This window comes from Psammomys obesus, unplaced genomic scaffold (assembly GCF_907164565.1).
Source record: "Psammomys obesus unplaced genomic scaffold, mPsaObe1.curated_primary_1811, whole genome shotgun sequence".
Taxonomy (NCBI): domain Eukaryota; kingdom Metazoa; phylum Chordata; class Mammalia; order Rodentia; family Muridae; genus Psammomys; species Psammomys obesus.
In genome coordinates this window covers 1,413,703-1,431,248 of record NW_026590598.1, presented here as the reverse complement: position 1 = coordinate 1,431,248, position 17,546 = coordinate 1,413,703, and the positions used below count along the sequence as shown (strand labels likewise).

The 17,546-nt window shown below is 51.3% G+C and overlaps 1 protein-coding gene and 1 long non-coding RNA gene across 4 annotated transcripts; one reads left to right on the top strand and one right to left on the bottom strand.

The window, feature by feature from the left end:
• Positions 1-3,192: 3,192 nt before the first annotated feature.
• Gprin2 (G protein regulated inducer of neurite outgrowth 2) lies at positions 3,193-10,636 on the bottom strand. 3 transcript variants are annotated; one of them, XM_055608008.1, is made up of 3 exons: positions 10,468-10,489; positions 9,826-9,920; positions 3,193-4,822 (listed from the first exon to the last, which is right to left on the bottom strand). In XM_055608008.1, exon 3 carries the CDS (start codon positions 4,814-4,816, stop codon positions 3,449-3,451), a length of 1,368 nt encoding a protein of 455 aa, XP_055463983.1. In that variant the 5' UTR covers positions 4,817-4,822; positions 9,826-9,920; positions 10,468-10,489; the 3' UTR covers positions 3,193-3,448. The 3 variants fall into 3 exon arrangements, with proteins under 3 accessions (XP_055463983.1, XP_055463985.1, XP_055463984.1); XM_055608010.1 differs by lacking the exon at positions 9,826-9,920 and having other exon boundaries at positions 10,468-10,636; XM_055608009.1 differs by lacking the exons at positions 9,826-9,920; positions 10,468-10,489 and adding an exon at positions 6,105-6,126.
• LOC129677350 (uncharacterized) lies at positions 9,821-17,291 on the top strand. Its single transcript, XR_008720197.1, has 3 exons — positions 9,821-10,143; positions 12,221-12,636; positions 17,120-17,291. It is a non-coding gene; the product is annotated as an uncharacterized LOC129677350 (long non-coding RNA).
• Positions 17,292-17,546: the final 255 nt, after the last annotated feature.

Here is a 17,546-nt window from a genome sequence, read left to right as displayed (position 1 = left end):
GATGAGAACTCATAAAGGACTAGTCATAGCTTCAGATGACAAAACTGGGCCAGGCCAAAATGACAAATGAGAAGGAATTCAACATGGACAGATGCCAAGGTTCACCTTTAATCAAGGTCACCTGGCAAGTCCTACAGTGCGACAGAATTGCTTCTAAATAGTATCCAGGGGAAAGGCCTAGGCAGTGTGTAGACCACAGGCTACATGTACTAGGTAGTGGGCAGATGCAAGCACAAATGAACGCTGGGGCTCAATACAGCCCAAGGGCCTACCCCAAGGCTCCTGGACTGTCTAAGCCTGCATGCCCAAGAGCAAAAGCCCTGGAGTCTACTGTCCACCCTGGGAGACCCAGAGCTCTGCCATGGAGTCTAGACTGCCTCACGTCACATTCTTGCTTGGCTTCTGTCCTTCCCTACCTTATTCTCCTCACTTCAGCAGACTAGCAGGGAGGGGATCTCTGCCTCTGTGTGGCTCTAGGAACTATGATTTCAGAGTCTTCCAGGCATAAGTTATATGTCCCATACAGGGCACAATACTGGGGCTAAAGAACCCAGGATGAGGCTCTGAAGGAGGAACTTTAATTGAATGCAGTGTGGACTATGGTGGCAGCCAAGCAGACAGGGAGGATCTATTAGCCCTGTCTTGTGGCCATGAAACCCTAGGCAGCCAGTTAGCGAGCCCAGAACTTACTGGAGCCAGGTTCTTTACATGTTTATGAAACTCCATTCTCACAAGCCAGAACCGAAGCCCTGCTTCTGCCCCGCTGTAGAGATGAAGTTTCCAGTTTTAAAGGCTGGTGTCTTGCCGAGATTTTCTGAACACCAATGTGAAGCCAGAGTTCAATCCCCAGCTCTGGACCTGTAGGCTAAGGCGGCCTACCCCAAACCTGGAGCATTAGGACCTAGGGGAGGGTCACTTCAGCCACTGTCAAATAATGATGTGCGGGGACAGGGACCCAAACAAGTGACAAATCAGTGAAAGAGGACTCTTCTCTGCTTCCCACTCTCCCTAGCACTGTGACTGCCAGGCGGTAAAGAGCCTCCATTTGAAGAGGTGTCCTAAGAGAGTGATGGCAGCCTGGACATGGCATGTACTCCTGTGTTGCCCACAGAAAGGCAGTCCTGGGGGTAGTAAGCTCCAGAAAGCCAGACATCAGCTGTCCAGGGCCCAAGGGGCCTAAGAAGGAGAGCGAATAGACAGAGAGGGTGGCCCCAGAAGCCAGAGGGAGGAATCTGCCAGGACATGAACACCTTGAACTTCTGTCCTTTGAGGTTTATGCCTCAGAGGACAGAATTTACCAGGACCAAGGAAACAAGACTAGCCCTGCTCAATGCCCCCTTTCTGCCAAGGCCTGTCAAAGCTCTGATCTCTCAACTCATACTTATTTTTAATTTAAAATAAGACAAACAAAGACCATGAGATCTGCCACCTCCCAAAGGAGTTCCAAAGGTCCAGCTAGAGAGAGCCTAAGAGCAGAAGTCTAAAAGGAAAGTCAGTGACCATGTTCAACAGCCCCTGGCCCAGTGCCAAATCAGGCCTCACCCAGGAGGAGTCCTGATATAGAGTAGGAATGGGTCCAGGTCGGAAATTAAGTCACAGGTGCCACAGGTAGACCTGAGAACAGAGGCTACACAGTTCAGCTAGTGGGTGTTTCAGGGGCCCAACCAACACATAGGCTGGGCTGGGTTCTAGCACCATCATACAAATGTTTATCAGTTAGGATAAAGCTAAGTGGGTGGGTGGCTGGTCTATCCTGACTGACAGTGGGCCCAGCCTGACTTTCATCTGGGTACCAAGTACAGCATGGGAAATGCAAGTTGGCACAGTATGCCCAACAATGGACTTGAGATCCACGTGTGGCAAAGGAGAAGGTCTTTGTGAAGCAGGTCTCACTGTTACCAGCCCTGTGGTGTACTGCCCTTCACATGGCTCTCCAGAGACTGCCCACCACCCTTCCTGGTCCCAAAAAGTGGCCTCATTGTCCTCCTGCCCCGAATGAATGGATCTCAGCCTCCTTGACTTCCTTCTCACAGAAAAGTTGGCACACAGGGGTGTGGGACCCTACCCCCGCCTTCTGCAGATCCCATAATGCTTGCCAGAGGCAACCAAGCCAGCCTCCTAGCTGATGAACACCCGACGGCACCTGACCAACAATGCTTTACTGTGTTCCGGCAGGACAGACATCTCCACTCCACCCACCTCCCCAGGCCCTCTGTGTCAATAGACTTCTCAGCTGCAGGCCTGTGTGGAGGCGCCATTGACCCATGTCTCCATAGCCATTTGCTTACTCCTCTTCAGGCTCCAAGGCTGGGCCGCTGGTACCCACGTATAAAGACGAGGTGACCATGTGCCATACACCAGAGCCCAACGCCTTGTATGACACAAATATTCAGACATGCTCGGGCCTCTGAGGTGTGTGCTTGATCCCTGGGAAAGGCGTAGTACCTGTAAGACTACCTTATCATGAGGCTTCTCACCTGAAGCCAATCTATCTCACCTTGTTTCTTGACCCACTGACATGCCATTTCCTGCACCAAACCAATGGCCTTTATTACGGTTTCCCTACTTCAGCGAGCAGCAGGACCCTGCTGATGGGGTAGATAAGCCATCTTTCACGCCCCGGGGTCCCAGAAGTGGCCTCAGCCTCCCCTTGAACAACCTATTATAGAACAACCCTATAGGAACACGGCCAGGCCTGAAGTCCTGAGTCTACCTAAGCCTGGAGCTACTTCACATGTAGGACTTGACGGGCTCCCAGAAGTCTAGATCTTCAACAGACCACCACAAGCCTCCTGGGCCTTGAGAAGCCCTTGAGTAATAAGCAGGCACCAAACCCCCTCTCCCCACCCAAATCGACTGCCCCCACTGCACAGCCCATGCTAGGGCATTCCTAGCACAAACAGGCCTTTCATACTATAGCAAACTGCCTACGTCAGGGCTCGTCAGCTAGATCCTTGCCAAACTTCAGCTGTGACATCTGGAAAGTGTGGGAAAGAGGTTAAAAACCTCAACAAGGTTAGGTGACAGCACAGTAGATGGTATGCAGGAGGCCTCTCGCAATGTCAGTTCTCCGAAGACTGAGGAACCCTGTCACCCGGCCTCCTGTGTAATTCAAGAACTCATTATTTCCTAGCAGTGCTATTAAAAATAAAGCCACCAAGAGTCCCAGGGGAGCGACAGCAAAGGTCTGTGGACAGCCTAAACAAATGGTTAAGTATTTTCACAGGAAAGAACTCAAGACTTCACTATGTGCAGTGCAAAACCCCTGTCCCAAAGTTCAGAGCCCAGGACGGACGGAGAAGTGAGTCTTGGGAATAAAGCCCTTAAAGGATAGCCCAGCTGCGTGGAACCACGAGCCCCAGGCTGGTGTTCAAGTGAGAGGGTGGCTCCTGGTGACATGGAGTCTCTGCTGTGCCTCGGTCACGGCCAGCCTCAGGGTCACAGCTCTTCATTCTGGAGCTGCTCCAGAGCAGCCACAGCAGCTGGGGCGGCGCAGCGACTGCATGACAGCCCGCAGAGGGCCCCTCCGGCCCTCCGTAGACAGGCCATCCTCACTGGCTGGCGCCTGCTGCAGCTGCTCAAACTGCATCTCCAGGTGCTTCTGGATGGCAATACCAAGCACCTCGGGGTCAACTGAGGCTCCATACACCTCCCATGTCATGCCCTCGGCATCCCATCGCACATCCCTCACAGGCGATGATGCCTCTTCCAGGCTGGACCCCAGCATTACCTCTGGGAATATGTTCATAGTCTCGGGGGCTTCCAGGGATGGGCTGGTAGCCACAGCCTTGCAGGCTGCCACTGGAGCTGCCTGAACCCCAGCATCCTGGGCTGATGCCACTCCCAGGGCCAAATCAGTGGCTGAGGTCATGGTCCACACATCTTTGGTCCTGGAGCCAGACTCTGTGGCTAGCCCTGCAGGACCCCATGGGTGGACACAGCAGTGAGGGTGCCCAGAGATCCCACCAGGCAATTTACAGTGGAATTTCACCCCACACGGAGCCTGCAACCCAGATTCACTCACTGATGCCACCAATTTGGGAAAGGCCAGGATGCCTGCGGCAGGCAAGGCATGGCAGCAGCCACCAGCTGCAGCCTCCCTCATGGTGCAGAGCAGAGCTGCCGGGGGCACAGCATGGCAGGGAGTGGTAGATGGCTGTCCAGTACCTTTGGGTCCACCCTGGGGACTTCGGATGAGTCCAGCTGTACCTTCCAGTTCTACAGTTGGTACCCATACCTGACTCTCCCCCAACAAGCAGGCTGATCTAGAAGTCCCATCCTCTGGAGCTGGGTCACTTTGCAGGACTTCATGGGTCTGGCCACCTTGGCCAGCAACACTGCCAGGCTGCAGCTGAGCCCTGTGGACAGGTGAGCTGCCAAGGGCGGAACAGCTGAGGCTGGCCTTCTGAACACTGCTGTGACCCCGGGTCTGGGTACTGTGGACCAAGTCTGAGTGACTCCTCTGCACAGCTGCCATGCTGGGGGCCTGTAGGCGACACAGGCCACCCATGCCCATGGCAGACACATTGCCAACAGTGCTGCTCCTCCAGTGGCCTGCGGCACCAGCCTGGGACCGTGGGCTTCGGGTCTGTGCTTGCTCCACGCTCTCAGCCTGGCACCCGTCTTCCTCCAGGGTCCGGGGACTAGGGCTGGCCTCACCCTGCTGTGCCTGCCACACAGTGCTGCTGGCACTCTTGCGCAGCTCTGGCTTCTGCTCCCGACCTTCACACAGCAAGCTGGAAGAACTCTGGGACAGGGGCTGTGGGCGGGGACTCTGCGGTTCCCGGGCACCTGGTTCAGGGTGCCTCAAACTCATGGCTGCCTACAAAAAAAAAAAAAAAAGAAAAGGAAAGTGAGTGAAGCCACACTGGGTGTTGGCATCTCAGCTGCATTCTTCCAGCTTCAGTGCCAGCCAGCCTGACTGCTCGGAGCCATAAGGTCGTCAGTGACAAGACAACTATCAGATACTTCAAATCAAGGCTTCCCATGTGATGCACAGATAACACTGAAAATACCTAATAATCACTATCCCAGAAACAGGCCCTGGAGACCACCACTATGCCAGCTCTTTACCGTACTTACAAGATAGGTATAGGTGTTGTGGGTGGGAGAGGAACTTAGGGGAAAGGCCAAGTGTGCTGAGGCCCTAAAAGGGAGCATGTGGCAGCATGCGGAGGGGCAGAGGGCTTTGAGAAAACAGCTCTCAGTTCATCAACACAGAAAGATTGCAAATTTTAACAGCCAGCCCAGCTGAGTACTCCTGGGACTGCCAGCATCCACTTTAATAGGAATTGGTGCTTCCTGGGTACAGAGAGGAGGCTCAGAGAAGGCTTGTGGGATAAGGAAGCAATGAATGCTGGGTATTCTGGGAAGTTCCCTGGTTCTACTCATACCCTCCTCCCACCCTCTCCAGCCTGACCTACCGAACTGTGACACATCTCAGATTGTCTTATCAGGTTCCTGACTCTCACCCTTACCCCTAGGAAAGGGAGACATTTGGATCAGCCCTTAATGCCAGGCCTCACTCAGCATTTGTTCATGTGTCTGTAGCCATTCCCCCAGCCCCTGCTGAATGCTACACTGTTCTGCAACTGGGAACATGGGGATCATTTCGCTCTGGCTGTGCCTGGGGTTGACCATCCAGCAGTGGAAAGGAAAAGAAAAGCCCAACGGCAAAAATCAGACATACCTTCTGCAAAATGTCAGCTCTCTCTTCCCAGTCTGTTCCAGCACAAGCCCCACCCCCACCTTCTACACCCAGAGCTGCCTAAGCTCAACACAACCTCTTTCTACCTCACCACCTCCTCCTGAGAACCTTTCCCAGCTGGCCCACCTGGACTATCTCCATCCCTGGCCCAGCTTCATGGGGCCCAGACAGAACAGTCTGGCTGACCCTCGGCCCCCTCCCTCTCCCCTGAAGTTGGCAGAGTCGGGACTATGGCCTATTCCTTACCATCTGTTAGCACCTTGCCCTGACATGCAGCTGGCATTCATCTGCTGCATTGATGACAGAGAGAACAAACTTAAAAACAAGGCCATGGTGGAGTGGGCTAAGGTCCCAGAACTCAGTCCAAAGAAAGGCCCTGCCAAGGCAAGGAACTCACAGTGATGCTAGGGGAAGACTTTCCGGAGAAGTCTCATGAGACCAAGGCTGGAGAGAGAGTGAGAAGGTGCCCAGATGAAGGAACAGGTGGCCAGGTGACACAGGAAAGTGACAGGCAGGCTGGGAGATGGGCAGGGCCAGAGGGTTCAGATGACTGGGCCAGCCCAGCCCCAGTAAGATGGGGAAGATCACCTAGGGACTCCGTGTCAGGCAGGATGGGCTGGGGAGGAGCAGCAGGTACAGAAGGCAACAGTTTTGGTTTAGGCAATCCCAATCCTCCCCACCTACCTCTGGCTGATAAAGACTGACAGGAACCAACCACCCCAGCCTGGAGCAAAGCCACCCAAAATGGAATGTGGCAAGCAGGGGCTCATGAACTCCATTTCTGTTATAGGAAGCCTCTCCCTGCCTCGAGTAGGAGAGTGGGGAGAAGTCTGAGGCCTAAGGGCAGAGTACAACTGGTCCAGTACAGCTGCCTGCTTTGATGGAAAGGCTGAACCGTGTCCTGTGCAGTGTGGCCGGCACTGGTTGCACCTGTACTGTCCCAGGAAGTACTGGGACCAAGAAACTGAATTTCTGATAAATAATTTAAACAACCGGCCACGTGTGGCTAATAGTCACCGGACTGGGCCATGCCACTTTGAACACAGCCAGTTTGCTAAGGAGTGTCCCATCCCAGCTGTTCCTTGTCTCCAAAGCCAGACTGCAGGAATTCAAAGAAAGGACTCCAGCCCACTACTACCTTCAAGGAGTGCTGACACCAACAATCAGGTGGAAGGATTAAAGCTGAGGGCAGTTACAATGATGACAGTACCAGCTTCGAATGCTGCAGGCTTGAGCCATATCCTTTGCAAACACTGTCCCATTCCACTGTCACAGCAACCCCGTGATGTAATTCATCATCTCCATTCTACAAATGAGGTCACAGCTCAGAAGCTTAGTGATCTGACTAAGGGCACAGAGCCAGCCAATGGCTCCGCCAGGAATCAGGTCCATCAGTCTATGAGGTCCTCTGCCCCTCTGAGCAGTCTGCAGATCTCTGACCTGACCACTGTACTCACCTGGGGTTTCAGTGCCTTCCCCTGCCTGGCACTTCCAATGGTGTTCATGGCATGCCAATGGAGCAAATGGATGGGAGCAAAGCTTGACCCCCACCCACGCACCTCACCGGATTTTTAGGCTTCATGGAATAAAGATAGATCCAGACTGAAAGTCCTGTGGGCACCAAGTCATCCTTGGCAGGGAGACAACAATCACCCAGCAACAGGGTCTAAGAGCCCTGAGGAAACCTCATCACCTACATGGCCCTGGGGGGAGACCTACTACTTTAGATCCTCCTAGGGAACAGAGAATACATAAAGAACAGGCCAGTCCCTTGGTCCCCACAGGAAAGAGGAGTACATGCAAAAAACAGTAACATGCATTAATTGTAAATGAATAAAATAAGCAGCATGGATTTGTGATATAGAGATGTCAAGATCTAATGAGGAGACACTGGCAAGAATTTAGTTGCACCTTCCTCGCTATACACTGCTCAGTGCCCAGAGCTAGCATCCCTCAGAGAGACCAGGGACCACAGAGTCCCCAGAGGGAAGCTATGCATCCACTGGCTATCTTACCTACTCCATCACTCTCTAAGTGGCAAGTTACAACACTCCGCACTGGAGCAATTCAAAGACATCAAAGAGCCCACCACTGCCAATGGCTAATTCAAAGCCTCACCAGTGTAGCAACCATCCTCAAACGCAGCAAACAACCGATGGTATTTTGAATTTAAAAGCCCAGACTAGCTTAGCCAAAGAGATCCACCTGGCCAGAGGCTTCAAAACTTGCTCCAGCCCAGGAATCTAGGCTTTAGGATATGCCCACCAGGATGACCAAGGTGCTCAACTCAGACCATACTGTGACATGTATGTAAATTCCCTCTTGTTAAGTCCAATATGCATTTGGATGGCCTTAGCAACCCTAGGGGGAGGGAAACCCCTGGGAAGGGAGGTTTCCCCTGCTCCCTGTCACCAACACCTTGGGCTAGGCTGAGGAGATGGACTCCCAGAGTGAGGAGGAAAGAGCAGGTTCTGCTCCCAGTACTGGCTCTCCTTTCTATTGCATATCTGCTCTTAGGTTGCTTTGAGCCTCACTCTTCCCAGTCCACAACACAGAAGTAAATCCTACCACACTAGGTTGAACACAATGGCATGAGGTAATCTTCTCCTTTTGCTCGTCCATCGTCAGTGACTTGAGACCACAGTATTGTAGGAACTAGCACTGGGGAAGTGCTAGAAGCAAAGATGACCTTTTAGGAAGCCATCAAGATGCCCCACAGGTAAGCTTCATCTTCCAGTTCTTGCTACCTTCATCCTATCCTGTGACATTACCAGTTTCCCCAGTGCCCCCATCACCACACTTAGTTTCCCAGAGCCTATTTTAAACCGTAGTGTAAAGCTACGCATATACACAGGGCTGGGGTGTGCGTGCCACATGCCTAGAAAGTCATGTTGCAATCATGGGCAGGTATAGCTTTACCCAAAGGAGATCCTGGGATGGGGCAGGAGAGATGGCTCAGTGGTTAAGGGCACATACTGCTCTTGCAGAGGACCTGAGTTTGGTTCCCAACACTCAAGTCGGGGGCTCTTAACTATCTGCAACTTCAGCTCCAGAGGATCAGATGTCTCTGGTCTCCACAGTCACCCATATTGACATGTACATTCTCACACACAGACACTCTCTCCTGAAAAGATGTTCTAGCATAACATAAAAGGCAGGCATACAAAAGTATCCAAGGGCCTTAGTGTTGAGTAAGTCATCAGCGTTCTTTCTCCCTCCTTGTCTGATGCAAAAGTCCTGATGATTGTGGTTGGTGTCATGTGGTCACTGTTGGACTGTCCTGCTACCTCAGGTTCCACTGTCAACAACTAAGGGATCAAGCAGCCTCGCATGCAGCAAGTATAAACGTCATGTTGAAGAAGCACCCAGACTTTCAGAAACTTCCAGACCAGCCCAACCTGAGGCTGTTGGCTCCACCAGGGTAGAAGTTCCGATTCGCACCCCAACTGAGAAGCCCAGACCTTTGGGGTGGACCCAGGAAGGCTTCTAAGGAGCCCATCTCAGACACATGATGTCATTCATGTAAGTACTGTCCTCTTAAGTAGCAGGTGCTAAGATGGCAACCTCTGTGTCCAGAACGCCACAAAAGAAAAAGCAAGTCCACAAAGGAGGGATCAGAGCATGAGAGGAGAGACAGGACTGGTCACCAGTGTTAAAATACAGAAGTTCTTCCAGGACCAGGTAGGGATAACTCCTACAAATATCTCCAATCCCTTGTACAGAGGGGTGTGGCCACCTACATCAGGTGGTTCAATCCATCCCAGAGCAAATAAGACCTAACACTCAAGCCGAAAGGAGACACGCAGCAGGAGACATTCCTAAAAGGGACGGGGGTTCGAGGGATCAAACCAGCCCCTCATAATCTCTAGCCTCATCAAGATGACCTAGAGCCCAAAGGCAGAGAAATGCCAAGAAAGGGTTCTTGAGGCAAGCATGAGGCATCAAGCTCAAGATCCCACCCCTGCTCTCTATAGAGAGATCTAAAGAGTCCCAGCGCCTGACCTGAGCCATGTGAGGGTTTGCTCATTCCCTTAGAGGTGCTTCTAGTGGGCTGAACAAGTCCCATGGGTCAGCTGCAACAGCAGGAAGGCAGCCCAGGTGGCCCGCTGTGATCCTACCTGCACTGGCCAGCACAGCCCCTCGCTGTGGTCAGCTCGCTGTGGTCACAGGCAGCTCGCTGTGGTCACCCCAAAGGCCGGTTTACAGGGCGAACCTGCAGGAAAGATCGTTCTTCGCACAGGAGCACTCTGCATGCCAGACACAGGCCGCCCCTGCTGCGGGCAAAGGCCTGAACGCACCACAAACCACGCAGCCTCTCTTCTCCGCACCTCCAGAGCAAAGCCCACAGTGGTCTTAGGGAGAAGAACCCAACGCTAACCTCGGAACCAGGCTACAGACCTTCCCAGGACAAAGGACTTGGGGCAGTGAGCCCGCGGGTAGGGATGCTCCTGAGCAGAAGAGGGCGGGGTGTTGGCCACAGAGCACAGGGTGGGGGGTGCGGATGGAAGTGAGGAGGGCAAAAAGCAAAGGGAGGCGGGGTGGAGGCCGATGGACACAGGTTCAGGGCAGAAAAGACAAAAAACAAAACCCGGAGGCTGGGCAGAGGGGAAATGGAAAAGACGACCCTAAAGGGTAGGCAATGGTGCGGAGTAATGCGGAGCTGGCAGGGATGAGGAGTGGGTTCAGGGATTCAGGAAGGGGCGGCGCCGCCCTCACCACCCCAGCACCCACCACGGGCCTTGATGGAGTCAGCCTCTCACCCTGTCGCCGCCAGGGCCGCACGGGCCGGCGGAAGCTCTGCTCCTGCAGCCGCCACAGGTGCCCGGGGCCAAGATGGAGCCGGAGCCGCACCGGGTCTAGCCCGCCGCGATGCAGTCGGCCGCGGAGCCTGCGCTGCCAAGGGGCAGACGGAGAGGCTGGCACAGGGACCGGGAGCAGGGACCGGGAGCAGGGGCGGGAGCAGGGGCGCTGGGGGGCGGTGGCTCGCTCACCTGGGCGCACCCGCCTCTGCACTGCCTCAGCCTGCCGGCCCCACCCCCTACCCCGGGCCCCGCCCCACGCCCACTTCTCTAGGCTCCTCCCCCAAGAGCGCCCAGCCCCGTTCCGGACCCCTCCTCAAGGCTATTTCCCTACTAAGGGATCATCCATCTTTGCAACCAGCCCTCTTGACACAGCCGGCTGGCTTGTGTGTTCCAGTCTTCCGCCCCTAAAGGGCGCCATCGTCCTATCCCAGTCTAGCCGTGTTCAGCCTCAAATCCTCCAGGTCCCAAATTCACTCCGTTAGAGATTTATCCCTTCAACTCTTCCCTCAGGTACCAGGATCTACAGACCCTTCCTAATGGCCCAGCCCACTGTCCTTTATCATTTTCTACCCCAACTCTCACAATTCTCCAGGCCTTTCGACCTTTTCTCCCCAGGTCCTGCCCTCTTGAGGCCTTGTAGTTCTACCACTATGGGTTGGGGATTCTTCAGGCCCGGATCCAACAGGACTATCTTCTCAGCTCTACACTCACCTCAGGGAGAAACTCAAGCTTGGTACCCATTCTTTCAGGCTGGTCCTCGGAACACCTGCCTAGGCCCCAGGCCCCAAGCCCCAAGAACCCTAATGTCACAGTCTGCTTTTTCAAAGTCACATCCTCAGCCAAGTCCTTCAAGGTCCATATTCTTGATATGGTGTCACCCAATCCACTTCCAGCACCATTTCCACCCTTGCCCTCTGACCCAATTCAGCTTGAGGCCTTCAGTCTCCTAGAGGGCTTCAGGGATGCTAAGAGCTGACATGCACAGTGAAGACCAAGGGTACAGACTCACTGGAGCCTGAATTCTTTTCCTATAATTCCCAAAGCCCTGACACTCCCTTTCTTGATCCCACCTTGTCCCTTCCTAAAAGCTCTACAGATTTTTGGGTTGCCTGATCCCATGGGAAACCTAGGAGCTCCATAACATTCCCTCAACATCCTCAAACACACAGGACAGGAAGCCACCCCACTCAGATCTGGCCAGACTCAGTTTACCTACAAGAAGTTCCTGGTACCCTGGGACCCAGGGCCACACACTAAGAGGACTCCAGGCTTCTTCTGAGTCCGAGTCTCAGAGAATTGAGCCTCAGAGAATTGTGTCAAACTCCTTTGTTGACAGCAGCCCTTGGGGCTCCATGCTGCCTAGGGTTGTCTAGACACCTTCCACGCAGTTATGGGGAGCCAATACCATCTTTCTCCCTCCCTCAGTTGGCGCATCTCCATCTTCTCAGAAAGATCTACATTTCCCCAGTCACCCCTTCCCAGCAGGGCCTCACAGCATCCTCCACAGCTTGGGAAGACAACCATTCTGGGAGAGCTAAGCACCATAACAGCGGGGTATCCAAGCAAGGGCCTCAGGTTTTTACTTTCCTATCACTCACAGCCTGCCTGAAGGATCTTTCTCAAAGAGCCTATATAAGATTTCTGTGCCAGGGACACTAACCAACGGCCGTCTCTCCCAAAAATCCCTATTCTTCTCATATTCTCTTTCCAGAGATGTCACTTGCAGCCCTAGAAGGAATGGGGTAAACATGGCTACACTAACAGCAGACCCAGACCCCAAGCCCATGGCCTCCAGGGAATCCTGATAAGAACCTCGCCATGTATGGTCCAAGGAAGCCTGCTGAGGACTGGGTGTTCACTGATGTCTGCCAGACTGGATACACAGAGGCATGGTCTGGCTGGACCATGCCACCAGGACCTCCGACCATCACCTTGCTCTTGGCCTCTTGACCTCTTGGTTCACTGGTCCCAAGGCTTGGCAAGGAGGAGATCCAGGGAGAGACTGGGATAGGGACTTAGATAACAATTCCCATCCAACTTTCAACATGTTCATTTACCCTGTGATCCCACACTCAGGCAAGGCTGTCCATCTCCCTGGGAATCAGTTTCTTCATCTGATAAGCGATGGTAAGTATCTCCCTATCTCATGGGCTGTGGGTAGGCTGTAGGTGTGAAAGTGTTCTGTGCAATGTTCTTTCTGCTGTCACTCATATAATTACCAAGCCCCTCCTATGCTAGGCTCTCGGAGTACAAGCTCTGGCTGTTGGGAATGGGGAGGAGATGGGGCTTTGTAAAGGGTCAGGGCAAGGAGAGGTGTATCTGGCTTGTTAACCAGATGGGACAAGTGCCATTTGCTGAGAGGAGCAGATATGGAATCTTCTCAGTCTCTCAGAGTGGGCACAGTGAGTCGTTGGTGTCCTCCTTGGGAGGTATGAGCATCCAAGATACAGAGGTGACTCAGGGTAAGTAAGATATTCCGAGAAAGAGATAAGTATGAGGAGGTTTGGGAACCCAGCTATGAGAAACCAAGTGGGCAGGGACTGGGAACTAGACAGCACAGAAGAAAACAAGTGTGTTGAGGTGACTCAGGGCAGCTAGAGCATATTCTTCAGAGAGGTGCTAGAGGAGGCACTCCAGGAATGGGTAGAGGGATAGTTTAGAGAAGAGACACTAACGAGGTATATGCCTAGTCAACCAAAGCATGGCTATAAAGGGGAGAAGACAAGTGTCACCAGAAAGAAAGACAGGGGTCAAGAAAGCTGTTTATATTTGAGTAGGTTTTGGTCCCTTTGTTTGATTTTTAATGTGCTGTATCTTGCATTGTTGTCACACAACTAATTCGGGTTAAGCTAAGCAAAAGGGCAGTGTGTGGGACACTGCAGAGAGCACCAATGGAAGCTGACATCAAGAAAACCCAGTTTGCCCCTGCAGGGCAGGAGCCAGGTGAAGCAACAGTCCTTAATGGTGCCACGCCCCGTTACTGCCTTGGAAGGAAGCGCTTGGCTCCTATCTTAGTTTCTTTCCCTGTTGCTGTGATAAAATACTCTGATAAAAGCAGCTTGAGGGACATGGCTGGTTCTAGATCACAGTTCTAGGACGAAGTCCTCTGTGGTAGGAAACTCAGGGCAATGGGAACTTGAAGCAGCTGGTCACGTTGTATTCCTAACCTGGAAGCAGAGAGCAATAAAGGTGTGTTAGTGCTCAGCTCACTCTCTCCATTTCATCCAGCCAAGGCTCCCTGCCCTGGGAATTGCCCCATCCATAATTAAGATTGATCTTCTCACATCAATTAACTTGATCAAGATAATCTCTCACAGGCATTACCAGAGCCCCATATCCCAGGTGATTCTAGATTCTGTCACATTAACAATTAACTCTGTCATTGCTCCTCTGTAAGAATGCCTCTCTGGGAGCCCCATTACTCCACCGAGAACACACACACACACACACACACACCATGCTTTCCCTCAAAGGAGGAATGGAGGTAGAACGGCCAAAAACAGACAGGCTAGTGTGCATCGTGCTGAATTGAGCATGATCAACAGCTAGGGAGTCAGACCCCCAAAGTCTCCAAAGGGCTGAGGTCCAGAGCGAGTTAAAGAGAAAGAGGGTCAGGTATCTTTTCCATTTTTAATGTAACAGGAGCAAGAAGAAATATTATAACAATAGTGACAGATTTAGTTTCTTTCCTCCTGGTAACCCTGACCTAAAAATATTACCTAAAAAGCTTGGATTCTAAAAAGCTCACATACCAGGGCTACAGCTGGGATACAAAGTGAATGAACTGTAATTAACATAAAAAATAATAATTAAAAAAGCTCACATACTAGTATGTTCTTGCCCCTGTTTGACAAGCCTAGGGCAGAGAAAAAAGGCTCTTCTGCTGCAGCGTGGGGTATTGCAGAGGATTTGTGATAGTTAGAAGAGATGCTAAATTGGAATGTACCCACTGTGTTGATGGCTGAGGAGGAGAAAACTTCCTATGTCAAACTGTTTCCTTTTTTTTCTAACAAAATATCCCTACAATGCAAAAGATTCCTTTAACCATTAGCTCTATAAATAGAAGGGCACTAACTCCCCAGGTATACAATAGGTGATGGACGGACGGACGGACAGACGAATGGATGGATGATAGTTTATCCAAAAATACCTACGATGCTTAAGTTCAACTCTACATTTTCCTGAGTTCCAAATAAATAGGAGTCCCAGATTGTGAGCTTGTAATACAGACTGGCTTGATCCATGGGTATGTTTGCCCCAAGGCCTGCATTTTGAAGAGTTCAGGGACACTGGTGACAGATGCACAAATGGATAACGGGGTCATAGCAATGGGAGGAAACAGAAGGGTCCAGGGCTAATTACAGGCTTTTCAGCTCCCCACATTCCTTTCATTTCATTTAAGGATCAAGCCCAAGACAGACACTGCTAATTAACCCCAGTCTACCCTCTCCCCATCTGTGGAAACTCCTCTAGGCAAGAACACTATCCAGAATGCTGACTGCATTTCTCAGGTACCATGAAACAAGCTATAGGGTGCATTGTGCCCCGGGAGAGGTGAGACAGTGTGTTCATCTTCTCGCTTATTGTCTTCAGAAGAACCGTGCTTTATATTCCCTCCCAACAAACACAATGAAGTCATGATGTGAGGCTTGTTTATACCACTCCCACAAAGGCCAGATCCTAAAGATGTCAGAGCCCAGGTCATGTGGTAAGCTTAGATTTTTTTCAAACCTACTTTATTTAAGATTCTTAAATGTCTTTACCTCCCTTCCAAACCCCCACCCCCGCCCTGTGCGCCCCCATGCATGGGCACACACAGGGACATTAGTTAAGGAGATTAGTAGGAAAAGAGGCTGTAGACCTGTTTATCCACTTCCTGCTGATAAAGGGTCAGTGAGTTCTTTGGGGGTTACCAAACTCAGTCGTCAGGATACCTGTAGTCTACTCAGACAGCAAAGCAGCAGCAGCAATCCGAATCAGGAGCAGCGGACCAGTTCAGCAGAAGTGGCAACACTCTGCTCAAATGGCACAAGCCCACCAGAGCGGCAAAACTCTGCCAAAGCGGCAAAGCAGTTCTCTGGAGCAGTTCTCTCTGCAAACACCAGCGAAGGGGCCGAACTGTTGCAACGCATAACAGCGCAAAAGGATTCTCTCACTGTCTGTGGTCTTCTATTTATCCCTTCTCAGAGTCCACACAAGGATGTTTTCCAGCTCGCAAAAACCACGGCCCTCAAACGAGGTAGTTTTCAGCTGACCAACACCATGCACCTTTTCACAGAGCTGTTTTCCTGGGGGCTGTTTTGCATGGGGACACAACATTCCCACATTCACACTTGGGATCCAAACCAAAAACATAGCCACATGACACAACTGAGTTTCCAAAGAAACCAGAAACTTCCACTTCACCCATGCCCCATGACTATTTGTGAGCAGATTTTACATGAAAGAGAGGTTGACTTCTACCCCGTGCCAGCCACTGTTTGGGAGGGGGTCTTTCTGAAGAATAGCCTATACACTAATAAATGCAGAGTCTACACCTGGAAGAGGCACAAAGCTTGTGCTGGCTACTTTTATGTCAATTTGACACAGAGTCATTTGGGAAGAGGAAACCCCAATTGAGAAAATGTCCCTACCAGATTGGCCTGTGGGCAAGCCTGTGGTACATTTTCTTGACTGGTGATCAATGAAAGAAAGCCCAGGCCCTTGTGGGTAGTGTCACATGTGGACAGGTGGTCCTGGATTCTATAAGCATTAAGAGCAAGCCAGGTGGATCAGGCCAATAAGAAGCATTCCTCCATGGCCTCTGCCTCCAGGTTCCTGTCCTGTCTGAGTTCCTGCTCTGAGTGTGATGTGGAACTGACAGCTGAATAAATCCTTTCTTACCCAAGTCGATTTTTGTTGAGTAAAATAAAGGGTATCAGGCTAATAGTGTTTATTATTAGTCCTATAATTATTACAGCAGTATATTTAACCTACTATCACAATTAATTAAAATCACAGACACCTGGTAGATTTTTAGAATAGCCTTATCTTACCTGGGGCAAGGCAGATATTAACCCTCTAAACTACCTTTACCTCCCAGCCCCATCCCAGGCTACCTCCCATCCGTAATTCCATAAATAGATCCTTCATCTGGAACAGTTTCCTCTGTCCATGCTGATAGGCCATGTGCTTTTCCCAGGCTAACCCATGACATCCTCTCTTGCTTCTCTCTTCCTCCTCCTCCTGTTTCTCTCTCCCATGATCTTCCTGTCCTCAAAGACACCCCCCACCCCACCCTCAACTCTTGTTGCCGCTTGAGAGAAGTCCCTCCAGAACAAAGCCCCTGTGGGCTATTTAAAACATGTGGCTGATGGCCTTGCTGGTTTGGGGATAAAGAGGGTGGAGCCATGGCTTTGTCACTACCTTTTAAGCTTTTGCTGTTCAGTCTGTAGTGATTCAGTCTGTAGTGATTCAGTCTGTAGTGATCAGCGGGATCCTAGCCTATGAACTGTATCTATGATTGAAAGTTTTCCTTTGATACTAGTTCAGAAATATATTTACAGTCATGCTAAAAAAAAAAAAAAAAACTGGCTAAGCTTTACCTAATCTCTTGTTTTATGTTTTCTAGGTTAAGCCGAGGATGGGGAACTTTACTATACACTCCAGACATCTTTTCAGCCTTTGCTCCCTTCCTGCCCTCTCTCCCTTCCCTCCCTTCCCTAGCCCCAGCATACACTCCCCTTCTCCCTCTTCCTCCCTCCCTGCTCCCAACAATCCTGCATTTATATAATAAAGCTTTGTCTCGCCATTAGCTCATTCCGTTTTATTTAATCAGTCACCAAGGAAAAATCCCAGAGAAGGAAATTGTCATTAAGAGAGCTGCTGCAGGTAAATGGTGGGACCTGGAAAAGATCAACCTGAGTGAGCTGGCCCGGAAGCAGAAAGACACACACGGTATAAACTTGCTCATATAGACATATAACATAGGATAAAACTACTAAAACCTGTACATCTAAAGAAAGTAATCAAGAGAGAGGACCCTGACTAAAATGCTC